The sequence below is a fragment of the Euphorbia lathyris genome, chromosome 1 (assembly GCF_963576675.1).
Source record: "Euphorbia lathyris chromosome 1, ddEupLath1.1, whole genome shotgun sequence".
NCBI classification, from domain to species: Eukaryota; Viridiplantae; Streptophyta; class Magnoliopsida; order Malpighiales; family Euphorbiaceae; genus Euphorbia; species Euphorbia lathyris.
The window spans coordinates 46,745,731-46,771,481 of record NC_088910.1 but is presented as its reverse complement, the minus strand read 5'-3'; the positions used below and the strand labels follow the sequence as shown (position 1 = coordinate 46,771,481).

Below are 25,751 nucleotides of genomic sequence, written 5' to 3'. Positions count from 1 at the left end.
GGTATTAGAGCTATCGTTTCCGCTTCATCTTCTTAGGCCGACCTAGCAGTCGCATCCTCCTCTTAAAATCTAGTCTCCACATGTGTCAAATATCTCCTTCCTTCAGTCACTAAGGCCGCGGGTTTCTCTCAATTTTTACTTTTTCCGTCTGCCTTAAACTTTGTTTTTTTTACCTTAATCTTCAATAAGTATAGCAGTAACACTACGTCATTTTTCCTTTCACATGACATAAGATATATGACAGACATTTGTTTTCGTATCGTCTGAATGTTTTTAACGACACTATATTTGAATGCTTATGTGAAAAGAACCTCAAAGCACATGTAGCCTTACGATGATACGTGTCTGTCATCTAAAGAAAACGCGCTTTTAATTGAAAAGTTACTTAGACATTAGATGACACTTGTTATATATGACTCATAGTTGTCTGGAAAAAAAAATGACAAATGAAATTAAGTTACGCGGCCAACCAAAACGCATCTCAAATTTAAGGCGCTCAAAACGTTTGACTAATATTTCAGCTCATATATAAACCAAAACCTAGAGAGTAAATTAGGTTTCTTCTCTAGCTCAATGATTCAGGCTTGAGCTCTCCCATTCCTCTCTTTGGCTATCTCTATGGTAGCTTTCTACATACAAATCTCTGTTTCTGAGATCGAAACACGGAAATGGTAAGCCATATTTACTCTGTTCCTCGATGTATTAGGGTTTCATTGTTCCTTAATCTATATTTCTCATCAAACCTGTAATAATCATCAGATTTACTCTTGCGAATGTGGATTTCAGCTGATAGAATAAGGATGTATTAATTGTCAGACTTACCAATGAAAATGTTAGATCTGTCGCTTAGATACACTGATTTCTTTGTATTAATCGTAAGATTCACTAATGAAAAGAGTGAGTCTTTATCTTACCTGCACTGATTTCGCCATTTCAATTCATGTTACAGGTGGACAATATGCTTTGTGATGTTATTGTGGGTGATGCTAAAATAGGTAGATCTTGCTTTTTTATTTGCAAATATTATTCACATTAGTGATTATGAACTGATTCGAGTCTCTTTTTATTTGAAAATAATATTTACAGGAATATTAAGAATGCTTATGTACATGTGAAGATTGATTGAAGAGTATAACATGGAAAATTTTCTTTAACTTATTGAGTATATGTGATTGATTGGTTGTTTTTTTATTCGAGAAACATGTTCTGTTTATGGTTATGAAGCATGTTCTATATGCTCTTATACTTTAGATGTTCAACGAGTATGTTGTATTGGAATTGTGGCTAGTTGTTATTGGTCTATTGCATGTGGGTAGCATAACATGCCAAACATTGCATATATGTTCAATAATTGTAATAGAATCCCTATTAGTATGCTCTTATTTATTGAAGTGAAACCATTGGCTACGTGAAGTGAAGCAATTGCCTTGTTGATTGATTTACTTACATTTTAGTATGTTGTAATGGAAATGTGGCTAGTTTTTGTTGGTCTATTGCCTGTGGATAACATAACATGCCAAACATTGCATAGATGTTCAATAGTTGTAACAAAATCTCTATTAGCATGCTTTTATTTATTGAAGTAAAACTCTTGGCTACTTGAAGTAAAACAATTGTCTTGTTAATTGATTTATTTACATTTTAGTATGTTGTAATGGAAATGTGGTTAGTTGTTGTTGGTCTATTGCTTGTGGGTAGCATAACATGCCAAACATTGCATATATGTTCAATAGTTGCATGCTCTTATTTATTGAAGTGAAACCCTTGGATACTTGAAGTGAAACAATTGCATTGTTGATTTATTTATTTACATTTTATAATGTTGTATTGGAATTGTGGCTAGTTGTTGTTGGTCTATTCCTTGTGGGTAGCATAACATGTCAAACATTACATAGATGTTCAATAATTGTAACAGAATCCCTATTAGCATGCTCTTATTTATAAAAGTGAAACTCTTGGCTACTTGAAGTGAAACAATTGCATAGATGTTCAATACTTTACAAAATGGACCCTAGGGAACTATTTACAAGTTGTTTAAGTCACTTTATGGCCTAAAACAAACATGGACAAATTCAGCACCTGCTTACAAAATAGTATTATTTTGAAACCAAGATTCACCTAACAATACCATTTCAATGTCATTAACAAATGATGAGTTTTTTTCGGTAACAGAAAAGCCTTATTAGGTAATCAGAATGCTAGAGGTTGTAAGATAGTCAGAACATAAAACTGCACATGAAACAAAAACTCATCTTTCATTAACGATCCTTGAAATTGGATTGTTTTGTACATAAAGGTTAGATGAATTTTCACCTAATAACTATATGAAGAAATTTGTACATCATCTAACAATAATATATTAATTAATTGTTTCATTCGTTGCAAATTGCTAAAAAGTTTGATCTTCAATTGTTTCTTTTTGTTAAGTCAAAAATTAATTATATTTCATATATATTAGATTTAAATTTGTAAAAAAAATGGAGTATGAGAGCTTCCAAAGGACAGGAGTGCGACCGCCTAAGACCTAAGCCAAAAGGTGCCCAAATTGTTTTTTTTATTATATATATAGTAATTTTTTTAAATGTAGTTATAACACTCATTCATACCTAGAAAATGATTAAATAAAATGATATTTTAGGTTTACAATAGGCCCAAATTTTTATTTTAAATTTTTAGGTACAATTTTTTTAAGAGCTTCTTATCTTTTTTTTCCGTCTAGATTCTATAAAAATGTCAAGACCGGTACTGTCTAGGACCTTTAAAATACTGAAAACCACCTCACACCTGGTATGAAGCTTGTTTCATTGAAACTCCAATTTCACCTCTTATGTATTAAAATTGATCAAGAACTTGGTGTTTATGAGTATTTTTTTGTTTCTGATAATAAATGTTTGACTTGTCTAATCCTATTAATAAAGAAACGAGGTGTATAAAAATATTTATCAATATAAACAAAACAAAGTGATGAGGAATGTGGATTAAAGGCGGTCCATTAGGCTCAAACCAATCGAATCCAAGACAAGTAAGACCTTTTAAGTCTATAAGTTTACCACATTCACTATAAATACTCCTACAAAGGAAAGGTATAGGGCTCTTTCCATTCTACTTTATTTCTCTACTTCTATGTTCCTACTAACTTTAGTATCAGAGTGTACATCGGAGGCCTCCCCCGACATAGGTCCAGCGAATAGCAGCAACCTCAGCTCATGTACCCGATCAACTCCGAAGATCCCACTTCCTCGTTACAAGGTTTTATTATTATTATTACAATAAAACAAGGTTTCTGAATTTTGATGTTTATATAAATTGTTATAGTGTGGGTTTGAAATTGAAAGGTCAAAAGATGGGATTACTTGTATATGGTGGAGAGGGCAAAGAATAATAATTAAGCAATGAAAAGTGGGTCCTATCTTCTCTCCAAACAAAAAAAGTGGGTCCTATCTTCATTTACAAAATTCACATTATTATTCTCCATAAATCTAATATAATATCACCTACTCAGCCCAATAAAACATGGGACAATTACAAAACTGACCCTATTTTATAACTCATTTACATTTTTAATCTAGTATTCCAATTTTTTACAAATCTAGACAATTTTATAGAATTTGGACAACTTTACCCTTACTTTCCCCTTCCCTGTTTTTTCGCCCTAATCTATCAAACGGGAAGAGTGCGCCTGCGACTGCGATAGGAAAGAAGAGGAGGAAGGCCTATCATGCTTTTATTCTCCACAAATCTAATATAATATCACCTACTCAGCCTAATAAAACATGGGATAATTATAAAATTGGTCCTATTTTATAACCCATTTACATTTTTAACCTAGTACTCTAATTTTTTACAAATCTAGGCAATTTTATAGAATTTGGACAACTTTACCCTTACTTTCTCCTTCCCTGTTTTTTCGCCCTAATCTATCAAACGGGAAGAGTGCGCCAGCGACTGCGATAGGAAGGAAGAGGAGGAAGGCCTATCATGCTTTTATTCTCCATAAATCTAATATAATATCACCTACTCAGCCCAATAAAACATGAAACAATTACAAAACTGGTCCTATTTTACAACCCATTTACATTTTTAACCTAATACTTCAATTTTTTATAAATCTAAGCAATTTTATAGAATTTGGACAACTTTACCCTTACTTTCCCCTTCCCTGTTTTTTCACCCTAATCTATCAAACGGGAAGAATTCTATATAATATTGTTAAAAAAACAGTCAAAGTGAAGATATTAATTAATTAATTAATGGGTTTAACAATCAAATGGCAACATCTTTCTATAAAGAATTACAGGTTTAAAGCACTTCAATTTCTAAACTTTCTTAACATTTTACCGAAATTTCAGAATTTTAATTTAAATTACTAAAACTTTATAATTTAATTTTGGCCCTAAAATAATCATTTATCTATAATAATTCACCCTTTGAACGGAGATGTTACGTAAGCACTCTTACGTAACATTTTATTATGCATAAAAAATTCCATTTAACTATATCATCATTTTTATTTTTTTAAGAAAATATCACCATATTTATTAATTTATTAAATTAACGGTCAAAATAACTGTTAAAGTTAACAAGTGTAATCACTTTTATCCAAATCAAATTTAAGATGATGTGGCAGAATTTTGTAGGTTCTCTTGTAAGTTGCAATAAAATAAGACAGGGTTAAAGTATAGGTTGGAGTTTGGCTAATCTGTTTGATGCTTAATTCAGTTTTATGGGATGACTTGAGGATGAACACAACAGTTAATCAAAGTTAGAATGTAAGTTTAATGAATAAATGGAGCAGTATGCCTTGGGAAGTGTCTAACTCTATTTATATTGTGATCAAGCTATGAGAGATAGTTATAAGCTTTAAAGTTGGTCGTGCTACGTGTCACATGTTGATAGGTGGACGTGTGCCCATCGATTGGGGTTCATTATCCCTCAAGCCCACTTGGTCCGTGATTCAAGGGCATGATTGATGTAACGGGTTGATCCTTGACGGGGTCCATGGAGATTTTTCGAGCCAAGACCATAAGACTGGGTCGTACCGAGAGTAGGTTCTCTATGATGACTCCACGTGATCTCTTCCCCGGGTGGTGGTTCAGACTTCATAAGTGTCACATGGGCGTGTTTATATTCGTCGAATATCATATCTCTCCCCGAGGCAATTTTATCGTTCTTTAGGACGAGAACGCGCTAGCCTCAAGGGCATTATACTTGTTTATTCTTACTAGATCAAAGGGAGGCATGTGCCTTAATAATGAGGGAGCTCGGTCTTGATATTTTGGGGATTTTTGAGAACTGGGGGACTAATGAAGAGAATGTGCAGGCTCCTGTCGATTGATTTGTCTGTCGTTTGGTTTGCTCTTAACTGTAGTTGTGTCAGAGCGTGTTTATTTGTGTTTGAGTCTCTTTCATGTTGATGACGATTTGTCTTTACTTGCCACATGTCGCATTTCACGTTCTTTAAGGGGACATGCCAGGAGCAGTTAACTCTATGTGATCATTACTTGTTAGTAATGATGATGGTCGTCGTTTCATTTTCCATTTCCGCAGAATAAAAGGGAGAAAGGGTTTGGTGAGTTTCTTTTTATTTCGCTCATTTTCTTCTTGTTGCTTCTTGCTCTTCATTTTCTGGCGATTTACATTTGAATGTAAGTATTTCTTTGATCTTACTTTTGATTTTCATGTTCTTTCATTTCAGTTATGGCTCCCAAAAAAACAAAACCCTACTTAGAGGTCGATAAATCTTCTAGGAAGAAGACGATGGATAAGGGGTTTGGGAAGAAAGTTTATCCACAGGTTAATGGAGCCATTGCACAAGCAAGGGAACCACGGTCACATAATGCATCCAAGCATTACCTTAAGAGATACCACCTAGTTAGGGAGATTGTAGCTAGAGGAGATGTGAGAATAGAAAGAGTGCCCACCGAGGACAACGTTCATGATCGTCATTTGAGTTCTTCTGGGATTAGTTTCACAAATAATTGGCTTTAGTCCAAGTGGGAGAAAGTTGGGATTTTATGTCCTATAGACAATTGTTTTAGGATATAAATACTTGTAAATGAATTGTTCCTTTAATCATTTGTTTTAATAAGATATAATATGTTTACTATATATAAAAACACTAATCTTTTATTAAGAACTAACTAAATTAAATAAAAGGAAATCTCAAAGTTTATTTAAAGTGATTATAAAGTGTTCATACAAACATGAAGCGAGACTAAACTTTATGATAAACTAATAAACTTAAAACCACTCCAAGTCAAGCAATATGTTTAAGGGGTTAACATAATGTTGTTGAGACTTGCATGTAATAATGTCTTCTGTTGTGAACAGAAAACTGATCTCACAAGCTTCAAATATGCAGATATCTGGATAGTTACATGGATCAGGTGAAGGAGTTCATTAGGATTGAGGGTCCGACTTGAGATAACAGGATGGATGGATTTATCCTATGTCACCTGTTTGTCTCAAATGGTATTAATAGATATAAGTAATCCTCAGACTCAAATAAATATTAATTAGTGATTCTGGATTCTGGAGTGTGATGCTTTGACTCTGTGCAATCACGATCATACCAGGAATGGTCCTCGGGTGTGTGCGTCAGACGTTGGGTATCACATAAAGTAATTACGGAATAGTTAATATTATATTGAGCATTCGTCACTCCTGATAAATGAGAGATATATCCATGGGCCTCTTGTGGAGAATTAACTTGAAATCCTTGCAAGGTGATAGGGTTAATAGTTGAAATAGAGATTTCACTTAACCTATATATTCAGAGTTAATTCTACATGAACAAGTAAAACAAACGTCTCGTTATATGTAACTTGACATAATGCATAGTTACAGATTCATTTAAAGGATATAGTTGATGAATGATCGAATTATAGTGGAACTAATACATAAAGGTAAACGACAGAATCAACATGTCTTCTTATTACCCTGGGAGAATGTTTACGATTTTGCTATTCATAGTCCGCACACTCATTCCGTTATACAATCGGTTGAATATAATTTGGAGAAATTAATCAATAACTGTATACGACTAGTAGTAATAAGAACCTATTGGATCATACATGAGACTTGGAACCAGAAGGGCGAAATGGTAATTATAGGGTCGAGTATCATATGGGCCAAACTTTATATGTATATTTATTAAGTAAGAATAATTGATTTATTTAGATAATTGTAATTAAATTATAATTATAGTTAAATCAATTGTAGGATAAAGTTGAATTAGAATTATAATGAGATTAAATCTCTAATTAATATTATCCTAAGTTATCTAATTATGATTAAAGATAAAGTTTATATTTATATGAGATATAAATATGGATAATATGATAACTTATCCTACTTATCTAATTAATAAACCTAATTAGAATGAGATTCTAATTAAGTGTTTTAATCTATTCCTAATAGGGTTTGGAATCAAAATTAAAAACTATAAATACCCCTACTACATAGAATTCGGCCAACACATTCAAGAGGGCTAGAAATACTTTCGACTCTACTCGACAAATTATTATTCTCGTCTTCTCTCTTTGATCTCGTGTTGATTTCTTTAGAGGCAATCTATTTTGGTTGCTATTCAACGGTTGATTACTAATCATTTCATTCTTGTTTGTTTTGTGTATTCTTGGAAAGATGGTTGATTTCCATGTGGGCACATCTCTGGCAATAGTAGATAGTTCTTCATGAAGGTACATGCTTTTATCCCTCTTTGATATGAAATAACGATTAACAGATCTTTGGTTAAAGGAAATAGGTAAAAAATTTATATTTCCGATGTACCCCATTTGCCTATTTTCTAACAGCGGTTAGTCCCTATGAAGACGCTATATGCATTGGATCTACAAGTGTGGTTAGTCCTCGTGAAAGCACTACACGCACTGAATCAGCTGGTGTAAGCATTCCTTATGAAGACGCCACCCGTACTGGATCTATGTGCTTGGTTAAAGGGGGAAGGGTCTGTTTCAAACTCAATGTACCTTTCTATGTGCTTGAAACGACTTCACTTCCATCTAAGCCTATTCTTCCCGACCCTATAGGGGGTTAATTCTGAACCTATGATCATTATTGGTTATACTCGCCCAGTGGAGGTTAGGGTGTGTGTGTCCGAGGCGGGCGTGGATGATGAGCATCTTATTATGGAGCCAAGTGTGGAAGTTCTGGCTCGGGATGGTGGGGCGGACACTGAAGAAGTCTTTATTACCGTATTGTCCGATTTAAATTCCTTTCTAGATGATGTCACTGAAGGGGCTCCTCAAGGGACCATGCCCAATCTTTAAGTTCCTTTGAGGGAGGATGCAGGAACTGTTTTGGAAGGGGCTCGTCTAGAGAATGTGCCCAAGTTTTAAGATCCTTTGGGGAGGATATGGAAGCTGCTTCAGAGGGACTGTATCTTACCGAGGTTTAGGTTGAGGTTTTGTTCCACGTTAAGAGACTTAAGGATAAACATAAGGGTAAAAAAAAGACGCATGCCTTAGAATATATTCCTTTGGCCTTTTAAGGAAAAACCTTTGGTCTTCTAGGGGGCCCCAGAGGGAGAAGGATGCAGAGGTGACCTCAGATGATAGGCCTTATTTGCATAGTTTGACATTTCCCGAGTTATGTTTCTTGGGGCTTCTTTTTGACTTGTTGTTCCTTCTTCTTAGCTCTAGGCCCAAAGTTATGGGGAGGATTATATTACTCTAATTAACTTAGAGATTGTCCATGATCTCGGTCGTCTTTCTCTGGTTTCGGTCGAGGGCCAATTTTTTCATTAGACCGTCAGCAAGACGACCAATATACACATTACCCGGGTTGTCATGGTAAGTCTCCATTTGATAAGTTTATCTTTATATGTTGTTCGATCATAACTTTTCATTTTTTAATATGCTTTTGCATCAGCAGAGGAAGTAAGTCATCAATATAACTCGTCATCAATATAACTCTTTGGCTCAGTATCATATGAGGTTGGAAATTAGATTAGAAAGGACACAATAAGATCTTGCAGCCTCTACTCTCCGTGTGCATGAGCTCGAAGTGGTGGAACAAAGTTTTGCAGCTTTTGCTAGCTGAGTGGAAGACCTGGAGAGGGAGTTGAGCTACACCCCGGCGAGTGCTAATTTTGCCGAAGAATTAGAGAAGGCTGAGGCTCAAGAAGAGGAAGTTGCTGCATCGACTGCTCTGGCCTAGAAAGATTATCATGCCCGAGAGTTTAAGGCTTTGAGTCATGTTAGCTGCTTGATCGACTTGGAGAGTAGGCTAAAAGATGTTGAGAAGGTTGTGGCTTTTCTATCAATATTATAAGATGGAAGGAGGACAAGGTCCAGTAGTTGAGAGAAGAGTCCATTAAGGGTCATGCTGAAATTGCCCGGTTAGAGGGAAGGCTGAAGGAGGAGAGCGTGAATCACCTATGTAGATATTAGTCCCGAGGTGAAAATATGGATCCACAAACTAAAGCGGACGTTAGAGACGTAGAGAGATGGTGGCTTAGGAGGAGGGAGAGATATAGGAGAAGTGTGTATTATTCTCTTTATTATTCTTGATTAGCCTTGACTAGGGTTAGGTGGCTATATATTTATAGCCTAGGTTTAGCTTATACAACCATAATCCTAATCCTCCATCTTTTTGGATGGATTTGGCCCGTTTCAAATGCGGGCGGATAAATATTTGGTCCATAATCCAAATATTCATACAAACCCATTTAAAATGTTTGTGTCTTGAGAAAAAATAAATTTATCATGGTATCTATGATATATTTTGGAGTTAGACATTAGATAAATTTAGATTTAAATGTTAATTCTTTCTAAAATTAATTAATCCGATGTTATACCCTAAATCAATTTTGATGCTGACTTGAAAAAAAAAACGTCTATTTAAGTTAATGTAACCATCAAATAAATTTGATTATTGGAATAAAAATAATAAAAATAGATAAATTTTTTTGATCTTTCACCATATTTTAATTTATTATTAATTAATCTCTTCAAGATATTATTATTTAAAAAAATTTATAAAATTTGAAAAGGTTTCATAAACCATATAAAAATATTAAACAGTGATAATCGATTTTATTAAATTTGTAAAAGAAACCAAATCATTATTAATTTTATTTTATTTTTTTTTTGTAATTATTAATTATTTCATTTAAAATATATAAAAAATTTCATATCCTATACATTGTATGGGTCTTCGACTAGTTAATAGTTAAAGGATAAAGTGTAAAAATACCTCTATAAAGTTGATAGCTAGGAGCAATTGTATCCTTAACGTCTAAAATTGTATAATTTTACCTCTAAAGTTGGCTGTCAAGAGCAATTTTATCCTTAACGTTGATAAATTGGATCAATTTGAGAAATAATTCATCAAACTGCATTCTTAGTCACAAATTTTGTCATCTATGTTTTACACGTGCGTCATTTTATTACTTATTAATAACCGAGACGTGAAAAAAATTTAAAAATTTAAAAATTGAAAAATTGAAAAATTATACTGTATTTTGTACGAGTTAGACAAAAAAATTCAAATATTTCGTCAATTTAAAAATATTAATATCCAACTCTATTACTAAATCACACAAAAAAAATGTGAAAACTTTTTTTTAGAACTAACTGATATTTAACTAGTACAGAATAAACAGCAAAACATCTATATTTGATAATGATATCTGAGATTGATCCAATTTACCAATATTAAAGGTAAAATTACTATTGACTGTCAATGTTAACAATAAAATTACACCATTTTAAATATTTAAGGTAAATTACTCATAATTTTAGATGGATTTTTTTTTTTGCACCTTATCCTATTGTTAAAATTCAATGAGCATTCTTCAATTTTAAGGACCTTATTAACACCTGCTTTGTTTTTTTTTTTTGAATCAAAAGGGAACTTTTATTAATAATCAGAACTTAAAGCATTACAAATAAATTGCGGGGGATTATGTTTCCGTATCCCAATATCAGACTCAGAATCAGAAGCTCTAGCAAGCATGTGAGCAACCTTAATTACTGACCTTCTAACAAAAGAAATTGATATAATGCCTAGCTCTTTGATCAGAGCTTTACAATCGTCTACTATAATGCCAAAAGGGGAAACTAACTCAGTGGTACCTGTAATTGTTAGTACCAAGAGTTGAGAATCCATTTCCAGATGAACATTTGGAGCACCTTCCGCCTTTAGCCAACTAAGGGCTTCTCTACAGCTCATACCTTCTGCTATCAGCGGGTCTTGACAATTTTCTAGGAGTCCATTACCAGCTATAGTGAAATCTCCCGCATGATTTCTCAAAACAAAACCAAATCCCGCTTTCCCCGTCTCTAGGAACAGTGCAACATCTGTGTTTAGTGTCGACGTCCCCTATGGCGGGCATGTCCAACTCGTTCTTGCTACTACTACTCCAGCCATTGTTGTAGCAATTTGGGCCTGCTGCCATCTGCTTAAGAATGTCGTGGCATTGTTGTAAGTCATCGTAGGTGGCTGTTTCTTTCCTTCCCATGCCGTAACATTTATGTCATTCCAAATTGCCCAACACAGTGTAGCTGCTATCTCCATTGTGTTTTTGTCATGATTATCCTTTATAAATAACCAGAACTCTTGAAAACAATTAACCAGTAAGCTAATATCCCCAATTGATGACAACAACCATACCTGGCGTGTCACGTCCGTGTCTACATTTCACGTCCGTGTCTAAATTTCTAGAATTTATATCTTGATATTAATATATATTATAATTATTAGACGTGTGATATTAACTTGGTGTTATAGGAGAAGTTTAGGGTTAATTCGATGGTTTTATGTGTAAATTAAAAGTTTAAGATAATTTTTAAAAGATTATAGAAAGATGGAGGATCAAATATGATATTTATCAAATTTGGATATATATTATCAGATTCTTCCGGATCATCTTCATCATCTTTATCTTTTTTTTTCTATTTCTATTTCCTTTTAAATTCATCAGTTTTCTCTGAACCGTTTTTCCACCGTTTCTTTGATTTACGGAGATTCGACCGTCCGAATCACTCGAAATTGGAACCATAGCATCCTTATGTATAGATCTAAGTCCTAACCAAAGAGTTTTTGAATTTCGAAAGTGTTTGGAGGGGAAACGTCTTAGACAGAATTTAGACGAGAATTGAACGGATGTATTTTCTTCAATTAGTGACCAATGTAAGTAACTATCAACTATATTTTGAGTTATATATATATATATATATATATATATATATATATAATCAAAGAATTTTCAGAAATTGATATTTTAGGGTTATGCAGAAATTTTGTAAAATTGAGAATTATGGTTCAAATGAAGCTATTGACTATGCTTCTATGTGAATTTCAGATTTTACTTGATTATGTTGATTTAAAGCTTTATTTGATTGATTATGGTTATTTTTAGAAAAGAGCTAACTGAAGTCAAATGACTTATGGTTATGAAATAGTTTGGAATTTGATTGTGAAAGAAAATTTGAGTACGTTATGATTTTATGATTTTATATCCATCGAGAGTTATCCGGATCGGTGGTTTTATATTTGAAGACCATGTTCAGTGAGGGACATGGCCTGTGTACACAGTCTGAAGACCTATTGGGTATGGCAGCGAAGTGTTGGGTAAGGCCATATGGGATAGGCAATGTTAAGAGACGTCTCGACTATATATGTGGTTATGGATTGATACCTAAGGGGAGAAACTCGAGGATGGATACAATGTTTTAAGTTCATTTGGATTATGTTTTCGATTATGATTGATTTTGATATAAGGTTTTACGTTTGATTGATTATGAGTTGGTTTGATAAAACATTTATTTGATTACAAGTTGGTTTGATAAAACATTTATTTGATTATGAAATGGTTTGATGAAACGTTTATTTGTTACGATTCGTTTTGATAAAATGCATTATATATATAAAGTTATATGAACTTAAGTTTTGAATATACTGTATAAAGTTTTGATTACATCTCTTTATAAATGTATATATGTAGCTATGTTAAGTAACATTGGTTTTTTTTTATAGCTGATAGTTTCTTACTGAGATTTCTGTCTCACGTTTTTAAATGTTTTAATGTTTTTAGGTGAGAAAGTACAAGTATAGAGAAGATTACCGACCGATTAGGCGATGATTGGAAGTTGTTACTTATTGTTAGAATTATTATTAGAACCTTAGTATTTCAATTGTAATGTAACGGAGTTGGTAAATATGTTGAGGTTCTTGAATGACTAATGTAGTAAGGATATTGATTTATTTAGAATATATATCTAAGAGGAATACTTGAAAAGTTTGAAATTTATGATATTTGGATAATTTGGAGATTCCTAAGTATTGATTGTGATCTTTCTATTTCACGCCCGATGCCGATTGAGGTCGTCTAGGGTCGGGTGTGACATGGCGTGCTTCTGGGCAAGCAATAAGCGCATGAAAAATTGTTTCGTCCTGGAGGTTACATCGCAAGCATATTAATGTGGTATTAATTCGCTTCTTTAACAGTTTGACTTTTGTAGGCAGACATTGCGCTTTTACTCTCCATAGTAGGTGACATACCTTTGGTGGGACCTTAATTTTCCAGATGCTACTCCATATCACCCATACCTCCTCAGCTTGTTCATTTAAATTACTATTCCGAAGGAAGCTATATCCACTTTTTACCGAGTAAGAACCTTTCCGTTCTAGCCTGCACCACCATCTATCCCTAACCTCTCGATCCCAGTTCCCTTGCGGTCCCGTCCTCAACGTTGCCCCACTGTCTTCTTCACAACCCGGGGGCGCTATACTGTCTACATAGGGGTTAAATTCATCGAGCAGCCAGGGAGCAGTCCAAATGTTCACCTCCTCTACAGACCCAATTAGAAAACGGATTTGTGATTTCAGTAAAGGAAGGTTTGCTAGGACGCTGTGCCATATGTAGCTCAGATTTGCTTTCGCTTCAGCTTCTAGGATGGACGTTTGTGGAAAGTAGCGTGCTTTAAAGACTTTAGCCACCAAGGAGGATGGTTGAACCAGCATACGCCAAGCCTGTTTCGTTAATAGAGCAATATTGGATCTATGAAATTGTTTAAATCCCATACCTCCTTGTGGCTTTGGTTCACATAGTTTCTCGCAAGACTTCCAGTGAATCTTTTTCCCGTGCCCTTATTTACCAATAAAAAGAATGCGTTCGCTTAAAAAAATGTCGATTTATTATAATTAAATTGAGATAAAATGTGTAATTTTCTAACAGTTTTTATAATTTGTAATTTATAATTCATTTTGTTTTAGGTAGAAAACGCGGTGATGAATCGTAATATTAACATGGAGTGTTTTTATTTTGCAAAGTATGAAGAAACGTAATTGAGCTCTGAGCTGCTTATTCTGAATTCTCATAATTATCAAATAAATTTATTAATAAATTAATACTATATAATCTAAATGTTAGGAGGAGTTCATAAAGGAAAAGAGAATCTAATATCTGAAAAGTGTAAATATCTTTTTGATAGGGATGGCCCCATAAATCTCTATTTGGTTTCATTTTTATTTCTTACCCTATACCATATGGCCCTCTGCCAATTATCACATTCACTCCATTACTTACTACACCCTCAACCAAAATCATTTTACCACCTCTAACATGAATTCTAACAATTACTTAACCAAATATTACCGCATGCCTATTTGGCGTGCTTCTTCATTAATTATACCATTTCATCATTCATTTTCCAACAGTAGTTTTGCTTTAGGAATACTAAAATTATTAAACAGCATTTAGGGTTGAATATTCACAAGTCAATTCTGCAAAAAAACACAATGGAAAAGTCAAGAAAAAAAAATCTTATAGTTTCACACAATATCGATGACATTGAAATTTTCTAGAACAAGAAAAATTTGAGAAAAATAAAATCTTATATTTTCATATTATAAAAAGAATTTTTTAATAATATTGTTAGAGTTTAAAAGTATTTTTACCTAATCATATTTCTTTAATTAGATATTTCATTTTGTGACTTCCGTAGATAATCGAATCACTTCAAATTAAGAGCACATAATAAGTTTTATTTTAATTATAATTTGTTCTTATTGTTATGCAATATTTGTTTTTTTTTCTAATAAAATTATACGAGAAAAAAATTAATTAGACCAAATTCCTTTTGTTTTTTCTTTTTAAAAGGAGAATTAATATCGGTTCTTGAATTTCCCTCTTTATAAACCCACATATTTTGTAAATGTGAAGGTGTAAATGAAAGTGCATCATACAATACCACTAAGGGTCCGTTTGGTTGCTCCTTTTCATGCTCATGTTTGCCTTTTCATTTCAAAAGGCAGAGTTTTAGGTGTTTGGTTAGTGACCTCTTGTTTGCCTTTTAAATCTGAAAAGCAGCATTAGGTGTTTGGTTAGTGACCTCCTGTTTGTCTTTCACATCTGAAAAAGCAGCCTTTTACAAAAGCAGAGAATCCCTGCTTTTTGGAAAAGCAGCTTTTTCCAAAAGCAAACAGCAAACAGCAACAGTAGGTAAAACAAACGGGCCTAAGCTAAAGTTTTTTTTATTGGAATAAAAATTCATGTGTTATATCATCAATTGAATTTAATAATGTTATTGAATTTTTTTAATTTCTAAAATCATTATCACAAGTCCCTAAATTTTGTTAGAAAACTGGCATCTTGAATTTTAAGATTATCCTGTTAATTTCATGAATTTGTTTACAATAACTTATTAACCTCTAAATTTGGTTAAATGACATATAGATCCTCTAACTGGTTAAAATGATATATGTTTTAACTTTCATATCGCTCCTTGTTTTTTCATGTGTGGACATAAAAGATATTAAATAAGTTCGGGTAGTTAAGGAGACACTCTTAAAATTTACAGGTCAATCTGTGTTTCTCATCAAGTTCAGGGTCTGTAATGTATTATTATTATTTTCATTTTTAATCTTTTCCCCCAAAACATAAACAGTAGAAAATAATTATATATATAAATAAAAGGGAAAGAAAAAGAAAAGAAAATAATCCTATGACCATTTCCACTTTTACGAAAAAAGAGGGGCAGTGGTTTCGCTGTAAATAATCTGCTTAAACCAGTCCATCTTTACAACCTAAACAGAAAAGAAGAAGCAAAGCAACTACCTCTCCAATTCCACCTCTTCCTCTCCACATAAATCCCTCTTTCTTCTTCCCTTTTTATCTCTTCATCAATTCAATTCTATACACCACGCCTACTCTTCTCTTCGGATTCTCTTTTTCTACCAACTATGGGTGGAAATGGAAAGCACAGATGGAAAATTTCCTTCCATAATCGCTCTAACTCCAATCCTAAACCAACTCGTCCTCCTAAGGAATTTCTCTGCCCAATTTCTGGATCTTTGATGTCCGACCCTATTGTTGTCTCCTCCGGCCAGACTTTTGACCGCGTTTCTGCTCAGGTATGCCGCGACTTGGGTTTTACTCCCCCACTTGAAGATGACGATTCTGTTCCGGATTTCACCAATATAATCCCCAATTTAGCTATCAAATCCACGATTCTCACCTGGTGTGATACTTCTGGCGCTGAACGCCCTACTCCGCTGGATTACAGCTCCGTCGAGAAAATTGTCCGTGCTAAGATGGTTGACTCGGGGAGTTTGAAACCGGATATTAGGGTCTCGGAGAGAGAGCTGCTGAAAGGTGTGGCGGAGAATCCTCCAATTCTATACTCTCACGCCGCCACCGAGTTGACTCACCGAGCTCACCATTTCTACTCGAGCTCATCCGAGGAATCCGTGATTGTTAGCAACGAACCAGGGAGCCCGTTCACTCCTCTTCCTCTCGCGACTCGGCCAGCGTGTTACACTTCGTCCTCAAACTCGTCATTGGAAATTCTGGAAGCCGAAACCCTAACCCTAACGCAGGATTCCAATTCCGGTAATTCCAGTAATTCCGGTCCTATTTCTTCAGTTTCCGAAGAACAAGAGATTGTGATCAAGCTCAAAAGTCTCGATGTATATGAACAAGAAGGAGGTGTGATTTTGTTGAGGAAACTCACAAGAGCCAGAGAGGAATTGAGAATTCCTCTCTGCACTCCCCGATTACTCGCTGCTCTCCGTACCTTGATTCCTTCAAGATACTGCATCGTGCAAACAAATGCCCTTGCTTCACTGGTCAATCTCTCTTTGGAGAAAGATAACAAAGTTAAAATCGTCCGATCAGGTTTCGTTCCTCTGTTAATCGATGTATTGAAAGCAGGATCAAGTGAGTCACAGGAACACGCAGCAGGGTCACTCTTCAGTTTAGCTTTAGAAGACGAGAACAAGATGGCGATTGGGGTTTTAGGGGCGTTACAGCCATTAATGCACGGACTGAGGTCCGAAAGTGAGCTAACTCGGCGCGACTCATCATTAGCTTTATACCATTTAAGTCTTGTTCAAAGCAATCGAGTGAAGCTGGTAAAATTGGGCGCCGTCCCTGCACTACTGGGCATGGTGAAATCAGGTGAAATGGCGAGTCGGATGTTGTTAATACTATGCAATTTAGCTGCTTGCAACGAAGGGAGATCCGCAATGCTGGACGGAAACGCTGTGTCGATATTGGTAGGAATGCTCAGGGAGGACAAATCAGAGACTACAAGGGAGAATTGTGTGGCAGCATTGTTCACATTGAGCCATGGAAGCTTGAGATTCAAAGGTCTAGCAAAAGAGGCGAAAGCAGTGGAGGTATTGATGGAGGTAGAAGAGAGGGGAAGCCAAAGAGGAAGAGAGAAAGCAAAGAAGATATTGCAGATGATGAGAGGGAGAGGCGACGAAGAGGAAGCTTGGGAAGGCATTCTGGAATCGGGCGGAATGAACCGGAGCCGATACACAGTGGGTGGTGGCGGGGGAAGAAATCGGCAATGCCCAAAATCGTCAAATTTTTGAGTGTAAAGAAAGGATTAAGAATGTAATTATTTACTAATTAGTCATTTTTATGAGGTGATGGGGTTTTTAGTTGAAGAAGGTGTATATTATAGATAGGAATTTCATGTGGTTTTTCGTTTTATTTTTATTAATTTTGAGAAATAGAAAGAAAATTTGGAGAAGAATGTAAAGACTAAAGAGGTTATTTAAGGTTTGTGTACATAAAAGGTGAACATATGGAGTAATTAGAGATTAATGTTTGGTCTGATGAGAAATTAGAGTTTTGATAAATTGGTGTTTGCTTTTTCACGTGCGTGTAATTTTGGTTAGATAGTACAGTAGTTGGATGTGTATGGAAATGTTCAAGATCTTCATATTTCATCACTTGAGTTGGTAGATTTTAGACAAAGGGACAATTTTTATTTTATTTAAGAATTAACCAATTAAAGAATTTCCACTATTATTTTATTTTATTTTATTCCATGTCATGGCAATTATAAAAAATTTCACTCCATCTAATGATAGCACCTTTTCAACCATATGTATATTTAATAATCTCAATTTGTTATGAGTTTTATCATCTATTAAATGTTTTTATCATTGTCTTTACTCAAAGTCTATTATTTTTTTATTTCTCTCACAAGGATGACAATTGATATGGTTTTTTTTAATGTTCAGATTATTTCGATTGTAATTGGACCATTGAATTCTATATAAAATAATTTTAATAACGTGAATTCTATATAAAATAATTTATAAGACAATTATTTCCAATCTGTTAATGGTTGAAAAAATAATTTCTATGGAAAGGATGGTTTTTACTCTGTAATTAAAAACAGTATCCGTAATGACATAAAAGATAAGATTCTCGTTTGTACCATTAAGGTGAAATGGCTCTACCATCGTAATGGTGCTACGACGGGTTTACGGATGTAATGAGACTATTTTTAATTATATAATTAAAAACAACTCATTTAAGAAATTATTTCCTGTAGGTATTTTGAGTGTTTAACCCGAAAATCCCAGCCACCCGAGAAGGAGGATCCTAGAAATGATTTTCTTAAGTATAATACAACAATCTTTTCTAGTAAGGTATTGGAAATTCCAGATTTCCTCACCCTTTGATATAATTTGAGACACTTCAATTCAATTGAGAGAAAAGTATGCATCTAAAAATTGTAATGGAGCAAAATTTGGGTCTTTTAGGAAAAAAAAGAGAAAACGCGCGTTGCATTTTTTGGGAAATCACAAAAACTCAACAATCAGATTACAAAAGTAAACCGCTGAGTGAAAACCGGTTAACAACCAAGCGTCCAAACGATACAAAATGCAGAAAACCCGCAAAAGAAAGCAGCAGATCCAGCTTAAACCTGAACGAATTGAAGCAAAATCAGCTAAATTCAGCAGTGGCAAAAAGGAAGAGCCATACCCAACTCACTCTCGACCCAACCCCGAGGAATGCCGGGCCATTCGAGACTCTCTTTTGTCCTTTCACGGCTTCCCTCAAGAGTTTGCCAAGTATCGAAAGACGGACGATGACAATGACCTCAAACCAGACATATCAGATGTTAAAGAGGAGAGCGTTTTGGATGGTCTGGTAAAAACAGTGCTTTCGCAGAATACTACTCAACTTAATTCCGATAAGGCTTTTGATAATCTCAAATCTGCTTTCCCCAAATGGGAAGATGTGAGTTCTTTTTTTCTTTTGATTATTATTCAATTTACAGGGCATTATTGATTTTGAGATTAAACAAGTGAAGGTTGCGGTTTCACTTCCTGCACAACTTCTTGTATTGATCGATTTCGGTTCTGTCCTAAATGAAAATTAATATTTGAACAATTTGCCTGCCTTTCTTCATGGTATGCTCTTCGCCTTTTAACTTGACGGGTGTCATTGTTGAGATGATGTTTTGCTGTGTTAATTCTGTAAGGTACTAGCAGCTGAATCGAAATGCTTAGAGAATGCTATAAGGTGTGGAGGTTTGGCTCCCACAAAGGCTCGCTGTATTAAGAACATGTTGGGAAGCTTGCTTGAGAAGAGAGGCAAACTATGCTTGGAATACCTTCGAGATCTATCTGTTGATGAAATTAAAGCTGAGCTCTCTCATTTCAAGGGAATTGGACCCAAAACGGTAACTTCTTTATTCGTCAACCCGCTAATTTCAGCTTGTGTTTTTGTTGCTGATCTTTTAAAGAATGAGAAGGATAACTGTACTTGAGACAGACTATGTCTAATAGGAATATATGAAGTCCTTATCAATCATCAAACTCACCATTTTTTTCCCCTTCAGTAGATATTCTCCTTTTTGTGTCTTTTATGCAAGTCAAATGCATGTCTTGTGAAAATATCGCAACTAGTTAATTCCTCTTTAGTTTACTAACATCAATTTCCAGATTTATTACTTCCATAATGTTAGTAGTTGTTTTCTATCACGAGCTGACGTGGACAGTGGGTCAACAAGTCAACATGGTCTCTGTGAGTCAATACACTTGAGTAAGGGTTAGTTGGGTATTTCACGATCTTGTAAGCCTGTATTATAAAGGCTCTGGGTTGGGATTAGTTAGGGCCAACGAAATCATTGTGTTTATGTACACAAGAGAGATATACTGATTTGGGGAAACAAGCTACTAGAACGAGGGATTGGGAAACACGAGAGATTCTTGGTGAGGAAACGATTTGAATCTTTGGATCAAACGTTTGAGAGAACAGAGAGAAGAACTCGTGTGTCGATTACTCTTCGTGAGAATTTTGTTGTAATTTCCATTGATTAGTGAAGTAGCTGGAGTAGGCATTTAAGCCGAACCAGGGTAAATTCTGTGGTGTGTTTTTGTGATTGTTTCTTCAAGATCCAATCTGCGATCTTTGGAGTTCATAATCTGTGTGGTTGAATAGTCATTCGAAGGAGAGTATTGTTCACACATAATTTAAGTGATTTAGTTTTTTTTTTCTTTTTTTAATGCATTTCTGCTCTTATTGATTACTTACCACCTCTAAGGTTCATGTTCCTAGCCCGACATTTTATGGTCCCATTTATCAAATCTGAGCTGACGATTTGTTGCTTGGACATGCAAAGTGGAATTAATCAGCTGAACTTTGTGATCAAATGCAATTTTTCCTAGGAATGTTGTGTCTTAAAACTGCCAAACAGAACTGAACTTCAATCCTCACTTTTGCTGATATTTTCTGAGTTGAGCTTATTTTGTTGATATTGAATAACAAATATTTTGGCCCTTTGTATAACCATACCTGAGTGTAATTACTAATTGATCACCCTTAGTTGCAAGCATATTAATTTTTTTTTTTTTGAAGATACACATACTTTTAGTATACAAGTCTTTCTTAACCCTTTTTGAACTTAAGCATATGGAAGAAAAGGGCCAAAAATATTTTGATATATTGAAGACAATGAAGGAAGTGCTAACGGGTGCATTGATGTATTAGAAATTGTGTCGAAATGTTAAGCAGCGGTGGATATTTATACAGGAAGTTAGAGATATGAATGTCAGCCATCTGACTTGATAATTGAAAGTTAGCGGACTTTGAAACAGAAAACAATGAGAGTAGTCAATCAAAAAAAGAACTAGTAATTCCTGAACTTTAATTTGCATGACATGGTCAGAGATTTGAGCTGCTGAAAAAGTGACACATCAACATGGATGATTACTAATGAACAGAGCACAGATGTTAATATAAGCAACTATTGTTCATGCTTTTTGCCTAGGTGGATCCAATTGCTCTTGATCCTATAAATATATGATCTTAGCTATGTCCTAAATTGTAAATCAAGTATAACAAGAGGTGCTTTACACTTGGTTTGGAAGAGAGGTTTGAAAGTGTTAATAAAGTAAGAGTTAATGGTAAACCTATGTTTGGGAAGATGGTTTTGTATGGATAGGGTTAATAACGTTTGATGAAAGGTTAATTTTGTTCTAAATCTTACCACTCCAAAGGGATAAGGAGGGTTGAATACTTTCCCTTCTCTTCCTTTAATAACCCTCTAGGCACCCCATCCAAACAAAACGTTAGAGTTGCTTGAAGATATGATGGTTTTAGAATCTTTTGTTCAAGTGCCTCTGTGATTGCTTATTGTATACTTATAATTAGAGGTCTGCCATATAATACCGATACGAAGTAGCTGTTGAAATAGAGCACTTGATTACTTGCCACAGGAATATTTCATCTTGCTTTCATTTCAATGCTATATTGGCTAAGTTCGTCCTGCAGAATTTTACAACCTCTTTTCTCATAGGATACAAAAAAGTATGATGCTCAAGGTTCTATTCAAAATATTGAAACTGGCATCTTTAGTGTTGTCTTACAGTCTAAAATAATTGGCAGGTATCTTGTGTTCTGATGTTCAATCTTCAGAAAGATGATTTCCCAGTGGACACACATGTGAGCATTCTATTTCTCATATATATGCAATTTTGTATGCCACAATATTTTTCAGATGAATTCAAATCTATTCACATGTAATGAAACATATGGTTCAGGTGTTTGAGATTGCAAAGGCCATAGGCTGGGTACCTGAAGTAGCCGACAGGAATAAGACTTACCTTCATCTCAACCAACGAATTCCAAATGATCTTAAATTTGATCTTAATTGTCTTCTATATACACATGGTAAGCTTTGTCGTAATTGCACCAAGAAAGGGCTCAACCAGCATAGAAAAGAAAGCAATGATGATTCCTGTCCTATACTAAATTACTGCAATAACTTCTGTGTGAAGACAACTGATGATATAAATTGACATATTCTTTATACCAGCCTTTTGTGGTCCTATTCCACTCCTGAAAAGTAGAAAGCATTATATTTCTTTATCTAGAAGATTTTGGAGCCTTTGCTCGGCACACAATGTGGATACAATTTGTTGGAACGGTTAGTATTCAGCCATTAGTTTCTCCTTTTTGCCCTTAAAATTTTCCCCTTAAAGGAAAAAAGTTACGTGTACTGAATTAGTAAAGAGAAAAGTAATAGTCTTTTTAGAAGCTGTTATTGGTGGAAGTAGTTAGGAGATAACAAAAGAGTCCAATAGCTTCAACTCTCAGTCATTTTAAAAGCATTAAAGCTTCTTGTGCAATTATCAAGCACAAAAGCTATTGTCAATGAATATATTAACACTAGTAGCTTAAGACTATAATTAGCTCTAAATATATATCTGTGGGGAATAAAATAGTGTATTTTAGATTATATAATAGATTATGCCTGAACCTTTCGCTTTCCCTATTGCATGCAATGGATATTCTCAACACCACTATCCACCTAGTGTTGCTTAACTAGCATCTCTACTTCTTTTTGACTTTTTGGTTTACCTGATACCTTTATGATTGTTATCCTTTAAGTTATGCTTCAAAATTGCTCAAAGTGATACCATCAGGAAGATAATATTTTGTTGCCAATTCCCTGACTCCATCCATATTTCTCTCACAGAAAAAGTTCTCATTTATTCAAAATAATATTGTGCGGGTTATGAGAATCCACACACGAACATGAGGACTTTTTTTTTTTTGTGAGAAGAACAGGAATGGAGACAGGGAATAGGGGACAGAAGATTATCTTCCATACAATCACTGTATGCAGTGGCAGAGCCAGCCTAACAAGGATGAGACTGCACATTTTGTTGGGCTGAGCTGCTTTAAATTTTTTAACCTGACCAGGTCGTTTTGGCATTGGGAGGGTCAAATAAAAATGAAATGCCCAGCCCATTAGGACTGGGCATTTCTCCTTTCGTGATGGTGGTGCAATTTGCAACCCCACCAGTGCCCTCACCAGAGGCAGGGGTTATAAACCACCTTTGAGAGCAGTGGTTCCTGGTGGCCAAGGGTGTTGCAGCACCCCATGCCTCCCGTCCCGTCCCGTCTCTGACTGTATGTCCTGTTCATAGATTGGATTGTTATCATCATCATTATTACTGTTGTTATTGATAAGCTGAATTATTACAAACTCTTAATTTTAAATTATAAACTCTAGATTCTAAATTATTGGACCTGGGTACAGATGACCCATTTTCCACCTTGTAGTGACTCATCTAATTACTAACAATTTTACGTTGGTAAGGTTTAAAAGTTGTTCTGTTGTATTTGAGGGAACCTGACTGACTAGTTTTTCTAAAGCTACCCTGTTCCCTTTTCTGGTGGTCCTGCTTTGAAGGCCAATTTAAGGGTGAGGGTATGAACCTCTATTTCAGGCAGTCCACATGGAGGGAAGATTTCTGAGATTATTTAGCTTTAAGGTGAACCCTTGATCCCTTATAGTGAGGGTATGAAAAGGCTGAAGGGATCTTCAGAAGTTAATCAAACTTGAAAGTAATCTGAGGCAGAAAAATGAATAGAAAAGTGACTGGAGAAAGCTTCATCTGTAATGGTGTCTGCTGAAAAAGAGAAAAAGTTGAAGTCACTCATTGGAGCTAAAAAAAGGTAGTAAAGTCAGCTTTGCCTGAGGAAGTTTAGGAACCCACAAGCATTGGGGGGTTATGAGAAAGCCCATAAGAATCATATGCTTAAAAAAGAGAAGAGTGCAGATAGACAAAGGCTGAAAAATACTGTTTACCATCATTGGTTTGCATGTGCTTATGTATCTAACTTCAGTCAGTCTCTTTGTGGAAAGGGATACGAATACCAAAACAGAATCAGACACCCAATATTATTTCTAAAGGGTAGCATTTAAACGGAAATGTAAAATGTAGAAACACTACTAAAAGAGAAGTATATATGCAACATAGATTAGAATGAAAACCTTGGCGAAATCTACTTGCTTGCAGACCAGGTACCTGTACCTGTACCATATCTGTATTTGTGAATCATTCTCCTTCGAATATTTCAGACAACTGCTATTTGGAACTAACTACCACAAAAGCCTGACTTCTGCTTATGTGGTTGCTCTAGAAATGATTTATTAGTGAGTGAATGGATAATGCAGCCTTGTACTAGTGATTGATGAGTTACCGTTACAATAATTGAAGACTAGAATGTTTCCGTTGGGTATCGACCAATAATGTATACACGATACGAAATTGACTAGTAATTTTAGTGTTTGAGTTTAAGTTAGTAGGTAACCTATCATTTTTAGGTTGATATAAAACAGACTCGCAATTTTCTGGATTGGGTTATAGTTGATATGCTAACTCGAAAACGACACGAATATTTAAAATTACTATTATATTCTTTCGTGGTTTTATATGTCACTTTATTAATAAAGATAATAAAATTATAATTATTACTTGCAAATATGATTCGAACCCCCTAAATTGTATAAACATATTACATGACCCTCTAGCATTATATTAGCATACTTTTCGGTGATTAGTGTTAACATAATATATATATATATATATATATATAACAAAATTAAATGTAACTTGAAAACTCGACACAAAATAGATACTACCCCAAACAGGTTAACACGATAATGTCACAGAAGTTTTTGGGTTGGATTTGGGTTTATTCTTTTTAACACGAACCCAAAAATGACACGACACGAACACAAATCAAATACGATAATTGTCAGTTCTACCTAACGTTACCATTACAATCGCAAATTAGGCTAACTAGTCGAAGATGGTTGAATATTATGTATTTCTTTCTTATTTATCAATTTCTTTTTACTTTAACTTGAGTGCGTGAAAATATGTGGATTGCTTGGGATACATTATATTATGTGATTCGGGATATTATCACAAGGCCCATTAGGCCCATAAGACCACCACAACTCACTATAAATACCCCCAACATAGGGAAGGTATGTACACATTCTCACTCTCACTACTCGATCGGGTACCCTCTAAACTCTTCGATTATTTCCTTTAGTAAAGCATATCGAACATCTAACTTTCTTGATCGTCGGAGTGTCCACAGAGACCACTCCACGCGCAGGGACAATATCCGAAGGCTACGAGGATCTCAGAAGCTGCCCGGTTCACTGTAGTTC

General features: G+C 34.8%; 2 protein-coding genes across 2 annotated transcripts; both read left to right on the top strand.

The window, feature by feature from the left end:
* Positions 1–15,992: 15,992 nt before the first annotated feature.
* LOC136231106 (U-box domain-containing protein 38-like) lies at positions 15,993–18,130 on the top strand. The gene has a single exon (XM_066020383.1). It carries the CDS (start codon positions 16,207–16,209, stop codon positions 17,842–17,844), a length of 1,638 nt encoding a protein of 545 aa, XP_065876455.1. The 5' UTR covers positions 15,993–16,206; the 3' UTR covers positions 17,845–18,130.
* An 812-nt stretch (positions 18,131–18,942) lies between these two features.
* On the top strand, positions 18,943–23,051 carry LOC136231101 (putative DNA glycosylase At3g47830). The gene is made up of 4 exons (XM_066020370.1): positions 18,943–19,510; positions 19,755–19,955; positions 22,163–22,219; positions 22,318–23,051. Exons 1-4 carry the CDS (start codon positions 19,151–19,153, stop codon positions 22,573–22,575), a joined length of 876 nt encoding a protein of 291 aa, XP_065876442.1. The 5' UTR covers positions 18,943–19,150; the 3' UTR covers positions 22,576–23,051.
* Positions 23,052–25,751: the final 2,700 nt, after the last annotated feature.